The sequence below is a fragment of the Lissotriton vulgaris genome, chromosome 7 (genome assembly GCF_964263255.1).
Source record: "Lissotriton vulgaris chromosome 7, aLisVul1.2, whole genome shotgun sequence".
Lineage (NCBI taxonomy): Eukaryota > Metazoa > Chordata > Amphibia > Caudata > Salamandridae > Lissotriton > Lissotriton vulgaris.
Genome location: NC_141695.1, coordinates 1,318,242,902 through 1,318,265,806, shown reverse-complemented (window position 1 = coordinate 1,318,265,806; position 22,905 = coordinate 1,318,242,902). Strand labels below are relative to the sequence as shown.

The 22,905-nt window shown below is 42.8% G+C and overlaps 1 protein-coding gene across 1 annotated transcript in view; it reads right to left on the bottom strand.

Moving 5' to 3' along the window:
• Positions 1-271: 271 nt before the first annotated feature.
• Positions 272-22,905, bottom strand: part of LOC147703588 (neurotrypsin-like) — a 645,871-nt gene continuing 623,237 nt past the window's right edge. Inside the window, exon 7 of the mRNA XM_086929519.1 lies at positions 272-579. Within this exon, the coding sequence (XP_086785645.1) occupies positions 272-579 (308 nt within the window). The remainder of the gene's footprint in view (positions 580-22,905) is intronic.

Here is a 22,905-nt window from a genome sequence, read left to right as displayed (position 1 = left end):
GTGTCAAAGTGACACCCTGCCACCCTTGACTTTTCCCCTATTTTACCGAATCGGTATTTACTGATTCGGTAATTGACATTCATTCCTATGGGCTGAATGGCAATTACCGAATCGGTAAATACCGATTCGGTAATTACCGAATCTTAACGATTCGGTAATTTTTACCGAATTTTTATCTACATTGCAATTACTGATTCGAAAATACCCAATCGGTAAAATTCTGTATTTTCGAATCGGTAATTTACAATTACCTACATGTAGCCCCATGTTCCTAAAATGTTCCTTTAATGTTTCCGCTTTGAGGAGAAGGTTTGGCTCCCTTGCTTTGCTCAGTAACAGTCGACAAGGATAATAATGTACCACAAGTTTCAGATTTCACCAGACAACACTTGCATTGTGTTTTGGAATAATGTACCTGGCATCTGAGATTGGTCATATCCTTCTTCTGGGCACACATCATCCCCTTGTGGAACACATCAGTCAGGTTATGCATGTCAGACGAGTTATACAAGCAGGAGCAACTTGCATTTCCTATCAATTCCAGTTCCAATTCCTGCAGAGTTGGAGAAGTGTAATCCTCTGGAACAACAAAAACACAAATATGGGTTAAGAATTTAAGAAGGCAGAGCTCAGTTGACTCAGCAAAAAGGATACATTAATACCTCCTAGTGGCCAAGACTGTTAATTGAAGGAAATCATTATCCACTGCGACACAGGAAATCAAAATCAGGGTATTTCAAATTGTAAATTCAATGAGGTAGTGGAGAAGACATTCTAAGCACCACACTAACTTTCACAACAATTACAAGACATGAAATGTGGAATGAAAGTCTTGAAATATCATACCTCAATACATTTTTTGCAGAACAACAATTTCTTTATGAGTTTGATTCTGGCTAAACATTTATGTCTCATTCTATTTTCACTTCTGGACTGTGTTACCCTTTCTAATTTACCCAAGAGCTCACCTGTCCAGGTATGTTCAAGGTATCCATCTTTTAATGCCATTATACTTCTATCACACATGTGCGAGGGAGCAGCCAGAAAACTTAAATACTCCCCACTTTGACCCAAAGCTCCTATGGCACAAAGCAAACAAAGCAAGCATTGCCACCATCCTGATAATTGGTTGCTTGTCTCTTCCATCTAAGAATCTATCCATGCATCCCTTGATCCTAGAATGCACCTGCTTATATCCACCATTTCACCTGGGGGTCTCTGAAGGCAGCATCAGGGGCATTGCTAACTTACCGGGGCACATGCTGGTCTACCGCTGCTGTTGGTCCCCGGCCGCCGCTTGCTCCACCACGCAGCCGCTGCGAGGGAAACTACAGCCCCCAGCATCCTTGGCGGTGACACGCCCACCGGTACCCACGCACTCAGGCACTGAAAAGGCAGAGATCCATCCCGCCTCGCGAGACGCGCGCGGGCGGCGCCGGGCTAAGCCCGGGCAGAGGGTGGGCCCTCAGAGGCCTGAAGTGACTGGGCTGGGCCACAGACTTTGGTTCTGTTGAGAAGGACTCCATTTATTGAAGTGAGACTTTATATTTTAATTATTGGGTGTTCGTGTAAAGTGCTCTGAATCCTTTCAGACTGTTCCATTACATTAGTCTTCACTTTGAGAGTAGCAATAAGCTGACGTGATGTCTAGAGGTAAAGCAGATAAATCTACTTCTGGCCTGGGCACCATGCACAATTATCTAGTCAAAAAGGTTAATCAAATTAACAATGAACTAAGGGCCTCTCTAGGACGGGGAAGTGCTCCACTGTTACAGGATGAGGCTCCTCTCCCAGTAGTGGATATACCTATGCCCGATAACTCTGACATCAGTAATAGGGATGTTATAACGACTGTAACTCAGGTACATGCAGAGACACATGAAGATCTGCCAGATACCTCTATTGAGGAAATAGAACAGGCACAGCCAGCACCGAGACCTGTGAGAAATTGTAGAAAATCACAGCTTAAACGGGGGCGTAAGCATAACAAAAAAAGAGCTGAAACAGCTGCATCCGTTAACAATGGCTCTAAAATGGGTTCTTGTCCTTCTGAGGGACATAACGAGGGTGGTACTAAAACACAGTTTGAGCAAACTACCCTCTTAATTAGTACCTTAGGAGGAAAAATTGTGGCAAAAATGGAAGAGCTGATTAGACCTCTGTCAAGTAAGCATATACCTTGGCTCTAGAGGTAGATAGACTAGGTGGACTGTTATCAGCACATCTGTCATCGGCCTCACCTGTCAGACCTAAGGTAGTGGAAACAGGGCAGGGACCTTGAGAGAGTCGGTACAGCAGACTTGTCTACAAGTCCCTGCAGTAGAAAACGCTCTACCTAACACCCACCAAAAATTGACCTGACTGCACAGTCATCAGTAGACCATGATGGCAGATCAGATTTCAGACAAATAAGGAGAAGTCGCTATGTTAATCTTCCACCCGACTGCGCACCCTATGTGGCTGTCTTGACTAATGTTCCAACCACAGAAGACCATTCTGTCCAGTCACATGGGGAATCCCATGACTCACTAAAAAATAAGAAAGTAGCTTGGTTGAATACTAATTGCGGATTCCCAATCGCATATTCTGACCAAATACTCTCAGTCAGAAGGGTGAACTGGATTGGCTCATCTAGAAAGTCAAATAGTGGGGATTGTATTGTTGTTAACTTTAGACATCCCCAACATGTGGCAACAGTTTTATTAAGTTGCAAAAACCACAGTTGATTGACAGAATGCAGAACAATGTCATACATTCACCCCAGTAGAGAGATCTGGGCCTAAATCCATCGTTTTTTTGCACTCCACACCACCCCAGTTCAGACATGGCCATATGCAAATCAGTCTGACCCTGTGCCTCATGGGAACAGTCCAGACCGAACTGCCAAGCCATGCCTTCCCTGGACCGGAAACAAGCTTCTGAGGACCGGTTTCTGGCATTCCAGCCGTCTTCAGCCCGGCTTGCTTGAATCCAGTGGTGTGGAGAGCAAGGGACTCACGTCTGAGCATACCCATCCCACTCGGGGTGACAATTGCAAAAACCACAGTTGATAGACAGAATGCAGAACAATGTCATACATTCACCCCAGTACAGAGAGCTGGGCCTAAATCCATCGTTTTTTTGCACTCCACACCACCCCAGTTCAGACATGGCCATATGAAATTTCAGTCCGACCCTGTGGCTCATGGGAACAGTCCAGACCGAACTGCCAAGACATGCCTTCCCTGGAACGGAAACAAGCTTCCGAGGACCGATTTCTGGCATTCCAGCCGTCTTCAGTCCGGCTTGCTTGAATCCAGTGGTGTGGAGAGCATGGGACTCACGTCTGAGCATACCCATCCCACTCGGGGTGACAATTGCAAAAACCACAGTTGATGGACAGAATGCAGAACAATGTCATACATTCACCCCAGTACAGAGATCTGGGCCTAAATCCATCGTTTTTTTGCACTCCACAACACCCCAGTTCAGACATGGCAAATGCAAATCAGTCTGACCCAGTGCCTCATGGGAACAGTCCAGACCGAACTGCCAAGCCATGCCTTCCCTGGACCGGAAACAAGCTTCCGAGGACCGGTTTCTGGCATTCCAGCCGTCTTCAGCCCGGCTTGCTTGAATCCAGTTGTGTGGAGAGCTTGGGCAGAATGCAGAACAATGTCATACATTCACCCCAGTACAGAGATATGGCCTAAATCCATCTTTTTTTGCACTCCACACCACCCCAGTTCAGACATGGCCAACAGTTTTATTAAGAGCATCATCTTTATTGTCTGACACGAACAGTATATGTGTTCGTCCACTTGGATGCTTTTGTACCCACTTGATTAAATTCCCGCCTAAACATAGGAACTATAGGCCACTGTTTCAATCTCAGGCTCAGGCTCCGATAGCACCATACCTGTACAATGTTGTTAATCAAAATAGGAATGGGTTTATGGTGGAAACACAGAATAGATTTGATTTGCTCTGAGGCCTTGAGGCATGTGATTGACGTGAGGAGTCTAAGGGCCAAGGAAATGTAAAATCTGCTGAAGTGGGTCATATGGAGATCACACAGGTGAAATCGACCGGAAACAATGTAATCTCTTGGAACATTGCGGGACTGGACACAAAGATGACAGATTGTAACTGGGTTAGGTACATTAAGCAGTTTCAGATCATTTGTTTGCAGAAGACCTGGTTAGTGGATTGTGACTTCTTTCTTGAAGGGTATAAGGCCTTCTATGTTCCTGTGATAGCATCTAGCAGAGGTAGACCTAAGGGGGCCTGGGCGCGTTTATTTCTGTAGCACTCTCTTGCAAAATACGCAGAGTTTTAACAGGCAATTGCGGAATTATTAGTTTAGTACTAAATGTAGATTACTGTTTGGCTGGTCTGGTAAATTTTTACAATGCAGTTAACCTTTGTACAGCTTCTAGTCCTATATCAGCACTAAATGCATTTATTAGTACTTCAATGAAGGTATACCTCCATAATCTTATGATTATGGGCGATTTTAATGTCCACCCTTGTGGTGACCCCCTGTTTAAAAGCCTCTCAGATTTGCACTGTGACCGCTCCGAGGGCTTGCATGTGGAACATACAGCGGAGGGGGAAGTTTTTAATGACTTACTGAATGACCTAGATTTATCATTGACAATGGCATTGAGGTATCCCTTAAAGCGCTTTGAGATCCCAACTTTTAAGGGTCATGGAAGGGGTACCTTTATTGATTATGTCTTACTTTCTGTGTCAATGCAGACTTTTGCGGACTCTTTCATCATTGAACATAGTGAATTCAGTGATCATAATCCACTGACTGTACATTTGAAGGGCCCCTGGGTGGCTAAGGAAGGTCGGAATGGTATCACTGGCAGGCTGAGTACTACTGACGGCAGACGGTGCCTTAAATGGTCTATGATCACACCAGACGTGTTGTATAAAGACATCAAGGGTAATTGTACAGAGGAAATTGCAAAATGTATTCAAGAAGGGTCAGAACCATGCCAGGTCCTTAGTGCTTTTCAAAATATTTCGGACAAGGTGTCTCAGTTGATGTTAGCTCCAGTAAAGCGTACAGAGATCGGGGGACCAAGATGGTTTAATTACGACTGCTCTAGGATGTCACCTAATTTAAGGATAGCCCTGGCAACAAATCCCAAAATAAAGGAGAATATTCAACAGTGCAGGAAAGAATATAAATCCGTTATCAATAGACGCAAGGAATTTTTAAGAGAAGGGGCATGGAGTGAGATTCTTGACCCCTCTATCCTGAAGTGTAGCACTAGATTCTGGGCGGTAGTAAAGAGACCTTTATTGGTCCAGGACCTGGGGGATGGTCTGGAATGCTGCATAACAAAGGAGGAATGGGAAACACGCTTCATGCAATTGTATTGTTGCACGACGAATGATAATCTTAATCTTCCTCCTTGCAACAGTGGTGATACTATTAGGTTTGATAGAGGGGAGGTTATTGAGGGCATAATGGGACTTACAGCCGGGAAAGCCCCAGGTCCTGATGGAATCCCTCCAGATTTATATAAGTCTGAGCCCAGTTTTTGGGCACCCATATTAGAATTGGTCTTTAACGCAGCTGCTAAAATTGGCTGCCCACAATCATGGGGGCTCTTCACGATTGTCCCAGTTTTCAAGAAGGGGGACAAGGGTAGTCCTCTCTGTTATAGACCTATTTCATGAATCGACTCCACGGTTAAAATAGTGGGCAGAATCCTACTGCAGAGACTCACGGACTTGGCGTTGGAAAATAGTATTATGTCCATTTCTCAGTACGGCTTCTGCAGTGGACGCTCTACTATTACACAGTGCCTTAACCTCTTTTTAATATTAAGCAAGTACACTGTTGCCCAAAAGGGTACTGTCCACCTCGCCTTCATGGATCTGTCATCAGCTTTCGACTGTGTTAACAGGGGAAAGCTGTGGCAGTCCATGAGGGACAAGGGTGTTGACAGTGGGATTGTCAATTTCCTTGTTGATCTACATAGCAAAACCAGTGCTAATGTTAGGTATTCTCAAGATCTCTGTGTAACTGGTAATTTTAACATCAGGAAGGGTGTGCGTCAAGGATGTATTCTCGTCCCCTTTCTTTTGAACTTTTAATGAGCTGGATAGCATATTGCAGAATGTAAAGGCTAACTGCCCCAGAGTCGGCAGGCGGGGTATTCCAGTCCTTTTATACTCAGATGATGCGGTTTTAATTTCTAGAACAGAGAGAAGTCTTCAAGCTTTATTGAATGCTTTTAAAATATTCATGACGAACAGAGACCTTCTGGTCAACGATTCTTAATCTTTCGTCATGCAAGTTGGCCAACAACCAAGAAGGAACTCCTTATTTAAAATAGATGATGTGGCAATCCTCATTTCGAACTCATTCTCGTATCTTGGGGTCCTTTTTGATTCCAAACTTAGTTGGGGTCCACATCTTGAAAAAAAGAAAAGGGAATTGGCAAGGGTGAATGGTACTATTTTTAACTTTGCATCAAAACTGGGGAAAAACCTAATAATGCTATGTTGAAAATTTACAATGCAAAATCAGTGGCAACTGCCGTTTACAGAAGTGAAATATGGGGTTATGTGGCCGGTGAGCAACTACAGATCGCTGAAAACTCTTTTATGAAATGTCTCTTGTGTGTCCCAGCAGGCACATCCAACTTTGTAGTACATGAAGAGCTAGGTTGCAATATTTATGTGACATTTTTTCATTACGCCTGTTGACTTGCTGGCTAAAACTGTGGCTGAATCAGGACATACCACTGACTCATCTGATTGTGAGAGATTACCTGTCTCAGGATAAGGCAATGGGCTCACCCTGGTTAAAATATTTGAAATCCAATTTCTTAAGGCTTGGCCGTTTGGACTTGTTTGTGCATCCGAGCAGGATAGTAAAGGATGATGTGGAGGCAGTCAAGCGTACCTTCCTTATGAACAGAAAGCTCAAAAGAGAAGGAGAGGAGCTCCTGAAACCCAGTGTAAGAACATTTGCTATGTTAAAAACATGTGATACGATGGAGCCCTATTTGATGGGCTCGTTAACCTCCCATGAGAAGTTCTTGCTAACAAGGTTTAGATTAAATCTCTTTCATCATCTGCTGTTTAGACCAAAAACTGATGTTTTTATTAAACCTACCGCTCCCTGTGGCTGCGACGGTAAGTCTCCACAGGATATGCTGCATTTTATATTTTTAATTAAATTTTATGAATACCCTCGCAAACGCTATCTGGTAGATCTTTTAAAGAAACTTAATTTTAACCAGATCAGACCAGCATTATTGTATCTGCAACTTTTGCACAGTGACAGTATTCTTCAAGTTACTGAATTTTTAAAATTGTCTATTAAGCTGAGAAATTGTCTGGACCAATGATGGTACCTTTTTTGATTTGATTATCTTTCTAAATGAATTCTTATGTTTGGAATTTGCTGTACTTTGCACTTTTGCACTTTATCGCTCATGTTTTATAACTATTGTGTTTTAAATTGTCTATATTGTACATGTACTTTTAACTTACTTACCTGTATATTCCAGCATCTATTAAGTCTTTCATCCAACATTCAGTCTATCCTCGTTCTGTCCATTTAACCACCTACCCACCCATCCATATGAAAACCAAACTATCCATCTTGAAACCTATCCACCAAACCTATCCATCCATCTAGCCTATCACTTGTCATCCATGCTTACACTTATCCATCCACTTTTATCCATCAATCCATTCTTCCCACCATCCATCCTTTCAATCATCCATCTTTCCTTCATCCTTCCACCTTTTTACTCCATCCATCCATCTACCCTTTCACTCAGCCATCCATCTTTCCACTCATCTATTCACCCTCCAATCCATTCACTCATTCATCCATCAATTTACCCTTTCACCCAGCTATCCTTTTACTCATCCATCCATCCATTCACCCTTTCACTCATCCATCCGTCCATCATTTCTTCATGGAACTCTTCTACCCTCCCGATCACTTATACATCTGTTTTTTCACTTACCCATCCTTACACACATCCTTTCACTCATCCATCCTTTGATCCTTTCAAGTATCCATCCATCCTTTCAGTTTATCTATCCTTTCATCCATCCATTTTTCCTCCCTTTCGCTCATCCATACTTATATCCAACCTCTCACTCCTTCATCCATTCTTTCACAACACTCATCCATATATCCTTTCATGCATTCATCCATCCAGTCACCCTTTCACTCTTCCATCTGCATACCTTTCAACCAGCCACCCATTTATCCTTATATTCACTCATCTACCCATTTTTTCACTCATCGATCCTTTCATTCATCTATCCACCTACCCTTTTACTCATTCATCCATCCTTTCACTCTGTCTATACATCCACCCTTTGGCTCTGTCCATCCATCCAGCCTTTCACTCCATCCAGCAATCTAATCAGGAAACCATCGATCCATATATTTACCCTTTCACTCATCCATCCATCCTTCTCCCATTCTCCATCCATCGACCCTTTCACTTACCCATCCATTCACCCTTTCACTCATCCAACCATTCATACTTCCTCTCCTTCACTTGTCCATCCTTGAATCCATTCTTTCATTTATCCATCCATTACTCATTTCACTCATTCAACTATCCTTCAACTCTATCCATACATCCACCCTTTCACTCCATCCATCCATTTAACCTTTTACTTATCTATCTATCCTTTGAGTCCCTCATCCAGTAATCCATCCTTTCTTTTATCCACCATCCAGACCCGCTTTCACTCATCCACCCATTCAATCTTTCACCCCTCCAGCCATCCATTCCTCCTTCCTTTCACTCATCCATCCTTTCACTCATTTATCCATGTATCTATCCAGCAACCCTTTCTCTCACACATGCATCCACCATTTCACTACCACATCCATCCATCCATTCATCCATCTATCCTTTCACTCATCTATCCATCCTTTCATCCAGCCGCCTCCTCAACACTCCCTTTCACTCATTTATCCATTCTTTCACTCATTCATCCTTTTACTCATCCATCATTGCACTCATCCACCCTTGCAACCAATCCATCGACCCAGCCTTTCATTCCACTAATCCATCCATTCGCTCATCCATTCATTTTGACTTTCATCATCCATCCTTCCACAAACACCCCCATCCTCTCATCATCTATCCGCCCTTGCCACTCATCCATCCATCCATCCATCCTTTCATACACCCTTAATCTCTTTCACTCATCCATCCTTATATCCACCGTTTCTTTCATACATCCATGAATCCAAATCCATCCATTTATCCATCCACCCTCCAATCCTTTCATGTTAATTATGAGCCTTTGTCTGCACACTTTACAGTTCTGGCTTGCTAGAACTACGATGATGACACAAAGAAAACTTCTCACAAACAATTACAACTTGGCAAAATAGTAAATGATCCTACTCTTAAATACTTGGCCATATTTCAATGCCTGCTTTTCCGGTAAAGCTTAGAAATGCAGCTACTTCCTAGAGGCACCGACACGTGAAGGAGGATAAAAACAGTCATGAGCGGTAGCCAGGTCCCTACTCAACAAGTCCCTGGAAAAAGCTTAATTGCCAACAGAGATCAAAATCTCCTAAATCAGACCTCTCCTCAAACGAAAAACCTTGACCCATCTGATCCAGCAAATGACAGGCCAATATAAAGTGGACCATTCCTAGCAAACAAATTGAGAGAGCAGTATGTACTCAACTCTCTAATTGTAACAAAAATTATGGTTTACTGTCAGAGCAGCAGTCCGGTTTCAGACCAGACGGATTCACATCAACTGTTATATCCATCCGGGATGGTCTACAACTCACAGTGGACAAAAATAGAGTATCTGACTTAGTACTTCTGGATTTATCTGCTGCAACGGACACTGTCCACCATAACACCCCACCACAAAGACAATATCGAAATCCATAAAAATTATTTAAATGGATTACTCCTTATCTCGTACATAAATTGAAGTCTACCTCGCTCTTTTCATATAAACTCCTCACACACAACACTATGGTACTCCTCAGGTGTCCATCATATCCTCTCTCTACCTAACCCCCTTACCAAACCTAATTAAATATTAAAACCTCACCTGCTACAACTATACAGATGACACCTGAATCATTTAAAAAATGGATAGTCCAAAAGACCTCTACAATACTAAACTCAATGACTGCCTTCAAGCCATTAACACATGGATGACGAAGAATCAGCTAAAGTACAACACTGCAAATGCATAGATTATGGCATGTGGACAATGGCAAAACTACAAGCCTACTGCTTATGGCCTAAGGAGCTTGAAGTCCCTCCGACAATACCAAGAGAAGTTGGAAACCTAGGAGCAATCATGTATTCAGGCTTATCCTTGATATATCATTCTAACAATGTCACAAAGATTGCCTTCTATACAATGAAAACACTATGTTGCATCTTCCCATACCTTGCTACCTTCATAAATTGTAAGCCATCTTCATGCTTGCATTCTCCAAGCTTGACTATGCCAACAGCCTATACCTTGGGACTCCTTCATTCATTGTACGCAAAATACAATTCAATCCAAATGCTGCTGCAAAGCTTCTTCAACGCATTCACCCAAGAGACAACATGTCCCAGTCTTGCAATCACTCCACTGGCTACCTTTAGCTAGAATAGCAAAGTTCAAGGCCCTCTGCCATGCCTACAGAGCTTCCCAAGGAAAAGGACGGCAATAACTACAAGTAAAATCCAACAATAAAAGCCAAACAGGGCACTGTGCTCAAGGCTTGCACCATTTATCATCATCCCACCTTGCTATAAGAAATCCCTAGGGGATACTGGTTTCTCAGTACAAGCTTCCAAGCTCTGAAGCTCACTACCAGTCAGCATGAGAAGCATGTTGGAGAATACACACTTCCAAACACAGTTGAAAACATAGCTATTTCCTAGATAAATGCACCAACTGCAGACAGTCAACAGAGCCCAGAACACAGTCATACTCTCAAGTTAAATCCTCCACTTACAACCCATGAATTGCAAACAACCCAACCAGCAAACTGCTTTCATTATGCAGGCAAGCAACAAAAGAGCTTGTACAGTGGCATTGCTAAAGCTTTTGCTGCCTGTGGTGGTCACTGAGTTTGCAGCCAAGTGACGTACCATGCTGGTAAGAGCGGGGGTAATAGAATTTTTTAAAAGTAAACCACTTACCTTGAACTCACTGCATTGCTCCTCCCACCACCTAGCCACGCCACTGGGCTTGTAGGAAGGTAGAGTATTATCCAGCTGCAGCTCTTCTGCTGTGGAGGAGGAGCGTCACCCCCTCCTGTCAGCAGCCTCAAAAAGGTCAAAAATAAAACTATAATAAAACATGTTTTTTGTTGTTTTATTTTTGCTCTCGGAGCCAAGGCTTGGAGACAGAGCCAATCACGGGGGTTGTCACTGTGCGGGAGTGGTGGACACTGGTATCAATGCGCATGATGGTCTGGCCATCTCAGGCTGGCCAAACTGTCAGGCGCACTAAAGTTGTCGCCAACCCAAGCTGTGTGGTCAGATCAAGGCAGCAGGCACAGGTTCCAGTTTCCCTGGGACCACCAATTGATGGTGCTCAGGCCAATCCTGATACTGCTATCAGGAAATGAGGGCAACATCAAGATTAGCTTAAGGGGAGTCTGGGAGCCTGTACTGTCTGTAGTGGAGCCTAAAGATTGGAAGAGTGGTGATGTAGCAGGTAAGTTCTCATTTGTATTTTTAAAAATTGTATTTTTGTCATCCTACATTGTCTGTCGTCCACCCCTTCCCTGCATTGCTACCCTGACACCAGCCGCCACTGGTGTTATCTGGTGCAGGGTCCGTGGAATCACTCTAATAAATCCAGCAATGAGCAATCAGGCTTTGCTAGAGGAACATATGTTAAGTATTTCAGAGCACCAACATGGGCAATAAGTAATTGACATAACTTGATAGAAATTCAACAGCAATTTATAAAAATGAAGTGTATTTTAATCATAATTTAGACACCAAAATGAACAGGATTGCATACATATAACTGGAGTTATAGATTTTACAAGACAACATAAATCTCAGCAATTAGGTATTGCAGAACGTTTGCTTTGCTTTTAATGAGAAAAAAAGCGGTAGTGACAATTGGTAAAATGCAGGTTGTTTTTTGTGGAGCCCAATGAGGTAAAGGACAAGCAGGTCCCTGGACCAGGCCACAACAGTAAGTTCACTTTTAGCTGGCCTAGAGGGTCCGGGTGCAGAGTTGTCCTGGCTGTCCTTGGTGCCGAGCAGGAGCTGCAGGGCTGGTTGTCACTTACACAGTGCTGCAAGGAAACAAAATGCAAAAGCACAACAATGGCAACACTGCTAATGTTGAATGAAAGTTGTATGGTGTTCCCTATAGGTGCGGTGTGGAGTGTGGGGGTCAGTCGGTAGACTGGTGCTCAACAGGCCTTGGCAGCGGTAAGCACAACAAAAGATGATTTTGACGTCTGGTGGTCCCGGGGAACTTGGTAGGTGACTGAATCTTTGTGGCAAGCAGGACTACAGTTCCCACAATGCACTATACCATCTGGATTTGGGTGATGCCTCAGATGTCCTGATGGTCATCGATTCTTCAGATCCAGGGCATTGTTTTACCTGCAGTTTGCAGGGGGCTAGTGCCACTAGCCCATGGGAGTCTTAGTGTGATTCATGCTCTTTCACGGGTCCCTCTGTCTGAGGAAACATAGCCTTAGCCTAGGACAAGTCTTGTTTAAGCAGTTCCAAGATCGTTTCCACTGGTACAGAGTAGCCCTCTTTTGGTTTGGTGTAGCAAAGTCCTGTTATTGTTAATACACGTCTTTTCTTTCTTCTCTTCGATGCAGGATGTTTCAGAACTGAGCTTCTGGTGTTTGGGGTGTCCCTTAAATCCTAGATTTAGCGATGTTTCGGGGTGTGGGAGCACGTAGTCAATGGGCGTCTAGTTTCTTCAGCTAATCTGTCCCTGAGCTGACCACATCCGAGGGTGGAAGGTCCCCTTTCCTACCAAGAATCCACTATTTCTACCACTTTTAAAAATGGCAGTAGCCTTCCTTTTACGTACAGACCAGGTTGCCCACCCTGGAGGTGTGGCTGGCCTTCTGGGTGTGTACACCTCCTTGCATACCTAATTTACCCCCTCCACAGCGCAAATGTGACTGGTGCAGGAAAAGGGATGTTTCCTCCTCTTGGAGTCAGCCCTGATGAATGTCAGAGGCGGCGCAGCCTTTGAAGCTCAACGCCTTGATGTGCCACTTCAATAGCCTATGTAAGAGGAGGGACTTATGACCACCTAACCGCCCAGGACTTTGTTCCTGACTCCTGAGAGTAGCCACACTGCCTGACAGGGAGTCAGATTACTGTCTTGGCAGCAGCAAACACGGGATGTGCGGGCTTGCCATCCGAAGCACTAAGAAGCTGGGCAACCAAGTGGGCAACTTCTGAGGTCGCCACCTAGGTGCATGCCACGTCCTCCTTGACACAGGATTCATGTCAGGGGTTAGAAGGCACGTTGTTTGATACCAAACATGACATATATTGGCGGTATCATAATGGGGCTAACAACCCGGAGGGGTTCTGGGTGCAATCAATCACGCAGAAGAGGCCCCTGATCAGATATGTAGGCAGGGGAAACAGGGGAAAACAAATTAATACCAAACAAGGAAAACCCCACTGCCTAACAACTATAATAAAGTGCATTGCAACGCATACATTTACAATGCATACCTTTACAACACAGTTTTTACATTGCAACATCCTTTACAGCGCATTCTTTTACATTGCATGCCATTACATCGCATTTTCAGAAACTACCTTTACAACGTGCATTCCATTACATCGCATTATACCTTTACAACGCATACCATTACAATGCATACCATTACATCCCATTTAAGGTAAGTGTTGGATAGTGTAGGGGTAAAAATTACTATTCTAACTGCAGTGAGTGCAACAGTAGGGTAAGTGTTGGATAGTGTAGGGGTAAAAATTACTATTCTAACTCCTGTGAGTGCAACAGTAGGGTAAATGTTGGATAGTGTAAGGGTACTATGCATTGTAATGGTATGCATTGTAATGACTTGCAATGTAATGCCTGCGTTCTAGTGACATGCGTTGTAATGACATGCATTGTAATGACATGCAATATAATGGCTGCGTTGTAATGATGTAACGGATGCTGCGATGTAATGACTGCTATGTAAAGTTTGTGCGATGTAATGACTGCGTTGCAAAGGTTGTTTCCCATAAAGTGCTTATTGTCACTAATATATATACAAGTAGAAGAATGTGAGAGGTACCCCTTAACCAAAATCAAGGGAATTAGGGTTAATCCAACCAGTAAACAGAAAAGGTTCCCTTGAGTAGGGTGTTCAATTGAACAAGTAGGATCACAAAGCAATTAGCACAATTCATATATAACGTCAAAAAAACACAGTTTATTCATTACACAATATATTAAAAAGAACAAGTGGACAGTAGCACCACTATACACAAGTAAAACCAATTAAAAATTGACAATAATAATAAAAGTACATGGAAATTCAAAATTGACCAGCAAAATTGATACAAATAAGGGGGACAGACAACAGTAAGACATCCAATTGTACAATACAAGGTGTATATTCAAACTCTATCTGACACCCATGTATTATGCACCGTCTTGTAATGTATCAACACAGGTGTCCGAGTTGAAGAATTATACTTGGAAATGCGTCGACGCGTTTCGATGGTAGGTTTGATTTTAAGCCACCTTTATCAAGACACTACGTTCTGTCTGTCGTGTTTCTGGGGCAATAAGATCACCCTGAAGAGTGAATATACAAGCAATTAGAATATATACAATATAGTATTCAAATTGATTCAATTATTTAAAATATTCTGCTTTTTATGGAATTCATTATAACATTATAAACTTTACAATTTGCAGTAACATTTGCACTTAATCAAACATGCTCTATATAATTCACGATGACTTTCTTACTGGAACAACAAAACCTGTGATAGGAGTGTAAGGAAGGGTAGATGTATTCCAAATGGAAACATGGACATTTTTCTATATACAGCCACTAATTATAGTCTCAGATGACATATGCATTTACTTGGGATATGCCCTGTAATGACTCTCCTATGCATACAAAAAGGCTGATGCTGTCAATGCAAACAAAGACATTTACATTGCATATGGAACGTTAAACATTTAGGTTGAAGACAAACATTTCTCCTAATCTCTCTCAACCAAGCTAATGATACTCTAAACCAATGGCAGTCCCGTCTGTGAATTGCATACACGTTATCCTATTTTTATGATCGTAATATAGAATATTTTTAAGGTAATTCGATAAAAGATAGTTATGCTTGAACCTTTTAGGTAAATCTAAATATTTAGGTCCAACGGGCGGTATAACTTTCTATTCCAATCATATAATCTTGATTCTGCCACCTAATGCTCCTGAATGCCCTTTGAACATACAATAGGGACTCGCACCCGGTAACAATGGGGAGACTCTTAAGGTAGGATATACATGGAATCCTGTTTGTTTAAAACTTCTATATTACGATCATAAAAATAGGATAACGTGTATGCAATTCACACAAGGTTGAAAGGGAAATGTGAATGTTTCAACAGACGGGACTGCCAATGGTTTAGAGTATCATTAGCTAGGTTGAGAGAGATTAGGAGAAATGTTTGTCTTCAACCTAAATGTTTAACGTTCCATATGCAATGTAAATGTCTTTGTTTGCATTGACAGCATCAGCCTTTTTGTATGCATAGGAGAGTCATTACAGGGCATATCCCAAGTAAATGCATATGTCATCTGAGACTATAATTAGTGGCTGTATATAGAAAAATTTCCATGTTTCCATTTGGAATAAGTCTACCCTTCCTTACACTGCTATCACAGGTTTTGTTGTTCCAGTAAGAAAGTCATCGTGAATTATATAGAGCATGTTTGATTAAATGCAAATGTTACTGCAAATTGTAAAGTTTATAATGTTCTAATGAATGCCATAAAAAGCAGAATATTTTAAATAATTTAATCAATTTGAATACTATATCGTATATATTCTAATTGCTTGTATATTCACTCTTCAGTGTGATCTTATTGACCCCAGAAACACGACAGACAGAACGTAGTGTCTTGATAAAGGTGGCTTAAAATCAAACCTACCACCGAAACGCGTCGATGCATTTTCAAGTATAATTCTTCAACTCGGACACCTGTGTTGATACATTACAAGACGGTGCATAATACATGGGTGTCAGATAGAGTTTGAATATACCCCTTGTATTGTACAATTGGATGTCTTACTGTTGTCTGTTCCCCTTATTTGTATCAATTTTGCTGGTCAATTTTGAATTTCCATGTACTTTTATTATTATTGTCAATTTTTAATTGGTTTTACTTGTGTATAGTGGTGCTACTGTCCACTTGTTCTTTTTAATATATTGTGTAATTAATAAACTGTGTTTTTTGACGTTATATATGAATTGTGCTAATTGCTTTGTGATCCTAGTTGTTCAATTGAACACTCTACTCAAGGGAACCTTTTCTGTTTACTCACTAATATATATACACACACAGCAGAAACCTGCCCCCAAGAGGCAAAGCACAAGAATATAAACTCAGCCACATTACATGTATTAAATTAAACCACAGCAAGCATGAATACATCGAGGTTAATAGATAATAATGCATACATAAATCGCCCAGGTGCAACTAACACACAACCGTACACCCAACCAAACCAGTACAAACTCATTCATTCTCATATGTTCTAACAAACATACATGCAAATCCAACAGACCCTCAGAAGGAACATTCCAATATTGGTCCCCATGAATACCCAGTTGATGGAAATAGTGGTATCAACACAATATCATTTCATCAATTAAATACAAAAAGTTTGTGCAGTTCATTTATACACAAATATTTTTTCATTAACATGAATGAACGAACTCAGGAAGAGACATGAGGAAACAAAAACTCCAGCGCCGACGCACGTTTCGGTGTGTGACCCCGATGATGGTTCTAACCTTCTTCAGGGAGCAGTAACTTAGGTAGACAGAGGAGAAAAACGCCTGGGAGCATAAAAATAACAATTCATATATACATTCTCAATATGATCATAGAATAAGTCTATACAATATAAGGATGTACGAATACGACAAGGAGAGGGGGGGAGGTTCTGGGGTAAAATTTAAAGCATACAAAAATAAAAGAAGGGAGTCGTGCACAGAATTGGTGAGGAACCGGTGAGTACCCAAAGTCAGATCTAGGGAAATTTATGAGAGAAAATAAATAATCAGTGTATCTTCATATCTGACCCATAATAGAATGAAAATATGGGAAGGGTGAAGACGCTACTTGGGATAAGTCGCCCTTTCACTAATGTGGGTATCAGCCTAACAGTTGGGAAAAACCTCAACTATACCTGGAATAAACGAACAAGGGTCACGTCCACGTCGGAGAACAATGATGAAGGTCCAAATAGGAGCCAAGAGGACGAATCTTAAATGGCAACAGCAATGGGACAGACAAGAATACAAATATGTGAATATATGTAAAGCCAGGATATTATTCATTATCTAAGTTCAGTCCCGATATACCAAGTAGATGGAAATTCCACTATGGATAACTTTCTCTTACCCTGTCTGTAAACGAGGACAGGATGCAGGTCCCAACACTGTAGTGAATGTATCAGAAGCGATGAAGGTCACAGGTCAGTAGGGATTGGATAAGGTGGGGAACCAGGGCCTAGGCTGGAACCCCTCTGAGGGCCGAATACGGGACCAGACACTCCTATGATGATGCTGCTTCACGATAGGGAGAGCCTGAAAACGGCGCTAGCAACTCAGAGGGGATATGGGTGCAAGCCCATGTTATCCTAAGGACCACCTTTTACTCATAATTAACCCTAGGCGGAGAACTACGCTCCGCTCACGGAGTTTGCAAATTTTCGGCAACTTCGCGCTATGCAGTGAGCTCGAAGTTGTCGACTACTTCGCAATCTACAGCGTAGCATGGTAGTTTTTCTTCCTTGCGCGCTCAATAGCATTCTCGCGTGTGCAGTAATGACTTTAAGCATGGGCGAAATTTGCGAATTCGCGGATTTCCCTGCAAAATTGCAAAAAAATCTGCGAATTCGCGAATTTTTCTGCGAAATTGCGGATTTTTTTGCGATTTGCCCTGGAGTACTTTCTACTGGCTAATCCAGCAAGTGCTCCCTCATTGGGTAAATGTATAGTGCTTTTACTACACTGCAGCTGCGTAAAGGGCCAGAAGATGTGTCTCCAGTGACCATGTGTGCCTGTAACACAGGCACAGGCACACGTGGTCACTGGAGACACATCTTCTGGCCCTTTATGCAGCTACAGTGTAGTAAAAGCACTATGGGACAGATTTACAAGCCGCTTGCGCCTCTTTTGCGCCGCAGTTGCGTCACTTTTATGACGCAGCGGCAGCACAATGGATGCGCCATTATGCTGGGTATTAACAATGTGACGCATCTGAGAGATGCGTCACGTTGTAAAGCCCTGCGCCATCAGAAGGCGTTCCGGCGCAGGGGAGGTCGTTCCTGCGCAGGAACGCCTCCTAAAAGTGGCTGAGTGAAATCTACAAGATTTCACTCAGTCACTATTAGGCCAAAGCTGCGTCAAAACCCTTCGCCTGCTTGAAGCAGGCGCAAGGCTTGACGCAGCATTGGGGAGCTAGGGCCCCCCAGAGCATTGCTGGAGCTGCGTCGCGCTTGCGACGCAGCTCCAGCAATGCGCTGCTTTTACGGCACAGATGTGTGACGCATCTGTGCTGTTTTTGCCACATGGTGCGCTGCATTGTAAATGTGGCGCACCATGGGTGGCGGAGCTGCGGTGCACAATAACTGGTGCATCCCTGGGGATGCGCCAGTTATTGTAAATCTGCCCCTATACATTTAGCCACGAGGGAGCACTTACTGATTAGACAGTAGAAAGTACTCCAGTTGAGTAGAGGTATTGCACAAAAAGGTGGCATCTTTGTGGACAAACACGCAGGGCGAGATTCATTCTGCACCCTGTTAGACTCATTTTTTGTGCCCTTCTGCCCTCTGTTAGACTAGTTTTTCCCTTGTTTTTGTGCCCTTCTGCCCTCTGTTAGACTGGTTTTTCCCTTGTTTTTCTGCCCTTCTGCCCCCTGTTAGACTCATTTTTTGTGCCCTTTTGCCCTCTGTTAGACTCATTTTTCCCTTGTTTTTCTGCCCTTCTGCCCTCTGTTATTCCCTTCTTTTTTGTGCCCTTCTGCCCTCTGTTAGACTCGTTTTTTGTGCCCTTCTGCCCTCTGTTAGACTCGTTTTTGTGCCTTTCTGCCCCCTGTTAGACTAGTTTTTTGTGCCCTTCTGCCCTGTTAGGCTCGTTTTTCTGCCCTTCTGCCCTTTGAAGGCTGCTTTTTGTGCCTTTCTGCCCTCTGCATCACCACATCATCACTCAGCGCTACCCCAGCATCACTCAGCACCACCACATTATCACTCAGCACCACCACATTATCACTAAGCACCACCACAGCACCACTCAGCACCACCACAGCATCACTCAGCACCACCACAGCACCACTCAGCACCCCCACAGCACCACTCAGCGCCACCACAGCATCACTCAGCGGAACCACATTATCACTCAGCACCACCACAGCATCACTCAGCACCACCACAGCATCACTCAGCACCACCACAGCATCACTCAGCACCACCACAGCACCACTCAGCACCACCACAGCATCACTCAGCACCACCAAAGCATCACTCAGCACCACCACATTATCACTCAGCACCACCACAGCATCACTCAGCACCACCACAGCATCACTCAGCACCACTCAGCACCACCCCAGCATCACTCAGCACCATCCCAGTATCACTCAGCACCACCACAGCACCACTCAGCATCACCACAGCACCACTCAGCGCCACCCCAGCATCAATCTGCACAACCATTCAACAACAACTGGTTCAAATATGTTATCTCAATGTTTCAAGCTTTATTACAAATGTCACAAAAAGATGTTAATATTTCACTTCTGTTCTTGGATTTTCGTCACAATAAAATACACTGAACATAATCTTCACAATAGTTATTTACAAAAGTTTAAGCTATTGCCATTATAAATTAAAATCACTTTTATTTAAGTATTAATTATTTTAAAAAATTAAAAGCCATTGTAATTTGTAATATCAATACATCTAAGTCATGTAAATACAAAACATGTTGCATTACAAATGCTATAGGTGTCACATTTGCGAAAGTTATAACTATTGGCATTGTAAATGACAAAGCTATTAATTTAGCTATTTTCAAAACCAACACATAAATAAAAAAAATTGGCATTTACAAGACCAATAGCTCAAACTTTCCTAATGCGAGACCTCTTGCATTACAAATGCTTGTTTTTATATCTGTCAGTGCTTCCTGTTGAGGTTTAATTTTCGTGACAGGTGCCTCATTGCCTACTTGTAACTATTCTCTGACCCTGCTTCAAGGGTCAGAGCAGGGTCAGAGAATAGTTGCAAGTAGGCAACGAGGCGCCAGTAGGCACTTACAGGCTTAGAGCAGCAGGTGCCCAAGTTGGAGCTAATTTGTTTGTAACCCTTTTGTAAAAGGTTACAAAAAATTAGCTTCAACTTTTGCACCTGCTGCTGTAACCCTGTAAGTGCTTGGCTGAAAATTTGTCCCCGCTGATTCGCGGATTTTACCGCGATTTCGCAAGATTTGCGGATAGCGAAATCGCGGAAAATCCGCAAATTCCGCGAGCAGAACGAATTTTCAGCCCATGCTTAAATGACTTACCGTGGTTCTGCGTTCGCTTTTTCGCTTTTCTCTCCCGGTCGAGTTCGCTACGATTCGCTACGATGTTTTGAATCCGGCCGCACAATCTCTGTGAGAACGCGATAACGTCATTCAGACGCGCGATCACGTCATTAGGACGCGCAATCTTCCTTGCAGCTCCATGTTGGTAAGATCGCGTTTCCGAACACGCAGAAACTGCAATCTGGCACAGAATATCTCTCAAGCATGTTAAAACCTTCTAAAAAATGATCTTTTTGCTCAGGAAAACCCCTCAGATTGTGATTTGGCTGTATTTTTTTGGGCGAGTCCGCCTTGTGTTTCTACTCTTTTTTTCAAGAGAAAGGAAGTACCTCTGAGTCTCCAACTTCCTGTTCCTGTCCACCAGGCTCCTCCCAGTGCTTTGTCCATGTGGTGTTCACTTTCATTTGGATTTGGAGCTGGAAGGATCACTCTTTGTGTATGTCTGCTGCATCATAGCATTTGATTGGATTTATTGAGGACTTTTGGATTTGGACTTTTCTTTTACAAGTAAGTTTGAGAATTGAGAATTGGTGTACTGTAAATGTTTGTTTGATTTGGTTTTTTTTAACTACAGTTTTCTGGGCTTCTCAATGTTTCTTAAAAATTATTATTGAGGGATGCCTGTACTTTCATGAGGGGCCAAGTTGTATTTCTTTGAAATTTCATCCAGTAGGCCTAGAGGTACCCATGGGTCCAACCATATTTCTGTGGTGTCTGTAAAACATCAAGGAATAGCATTGGATTCAATTGCAAACTCTGTTGTAGTGGAATTTCAGTTTTTTTGTGTGTAATTACATTTTGGCTTTTTTCAGCCAATAGGTAACCCTAGTAGTTCATGTAGTTAGTGTAGGCCTGCTTGAGATCATTTACTTTCTGTGGGTGGCTTGGCCATGTGGTGGTGGCCTTTTTGTGTTTTCAGCCACTGTGCTTTTGACATAGGCCTCCAAGCTTGTGGCCTACTTTGCCAGTAGGCCCAAGGGTACTACTAGAGTCATCATCATGGGTGCATGAAAGTTGATCAACTGTTATTGTGGTGTTTAAGTTGTAAGTGTAACATCATGTACGTCATGAATGGCTTTGGATTGATTAGCAAAATGTGTTTTTGGTGTTGAATTGCAGGTTTTGGGTGTGTGTTGAATAATATGGCTTTTTCTGCGCACTAGGTAACCCTAGAATACAGCTCGCGTAGTTTTGATAACTTTGCACAATGCGACAACGCAACCTTACAGTTTTTGTTTTCTATGCGCGCTCAATTTGCGTGCTCGGGCACGCGATAACGACGTTTTGTACAATTCGCGCTGCCGAACGCGCCGAATTTGCAATCTCGCGAGCAATATGTCTCGAGTTGCATAAGACCTTCTCGAATATGTTGATGCTAAAGAAACTCCTCAGGTTGTCATTTGGTTGTAGTTTTTGGAGCATGGACCACTAACTGTTTCTGCCCTCTATGTACTTTGTTGTTTGAGGGTGGCCTGACCATGTGGGTGGTAGGGCGGACATTTTGTGAAGCCAAGCATTGTCCTTTTGCCATTGGCATGTATTGTCTGTCTTCTCTTTCTTTTCATGTTGTTGGGGGTGGCCAGGTCATGTGGGGCGGCCATTTTGTGTGACCTTCCATCGTGCTTTTGCCGCAGGCCTACAAACTAGTGGTCTCTTCTGCCAGTAGGCCTAGAGTCCCAGAGGTAGTCAGTGGGGGTGCTTGATGTAGCGGTTTCCATTTTGTCTGTTGAATTTAACATCATTTAGTGCATGGATGGCAATGGATTGAATTTCCAAATGTGGTGTTTGGGGTGTAGGTAACTTTTTGGGTGTGTGTAAAAAACTGTAAATGCCTTTGTTGTATGTGTTGTTGTTGTGTAACTTTCAAACCTTTTAGCCATGGGGATTTTCTTTTTTTGCATTAAGGTGTGATGTGTAACAGCATCCTCCTTTTTCTGGCCATATAGGGATATAGGCCAGCTTGATTTTATTTAAATTGTATGTACTTTCTTGTTGATGTGCTGACCATGGGGCTGGTGCCCATTTCCATTTGGTGAAGCCATGCATTTTGCTTTTCCCAAAGGCCTGCTTCGTCTGTTTTTTATTCCTTTT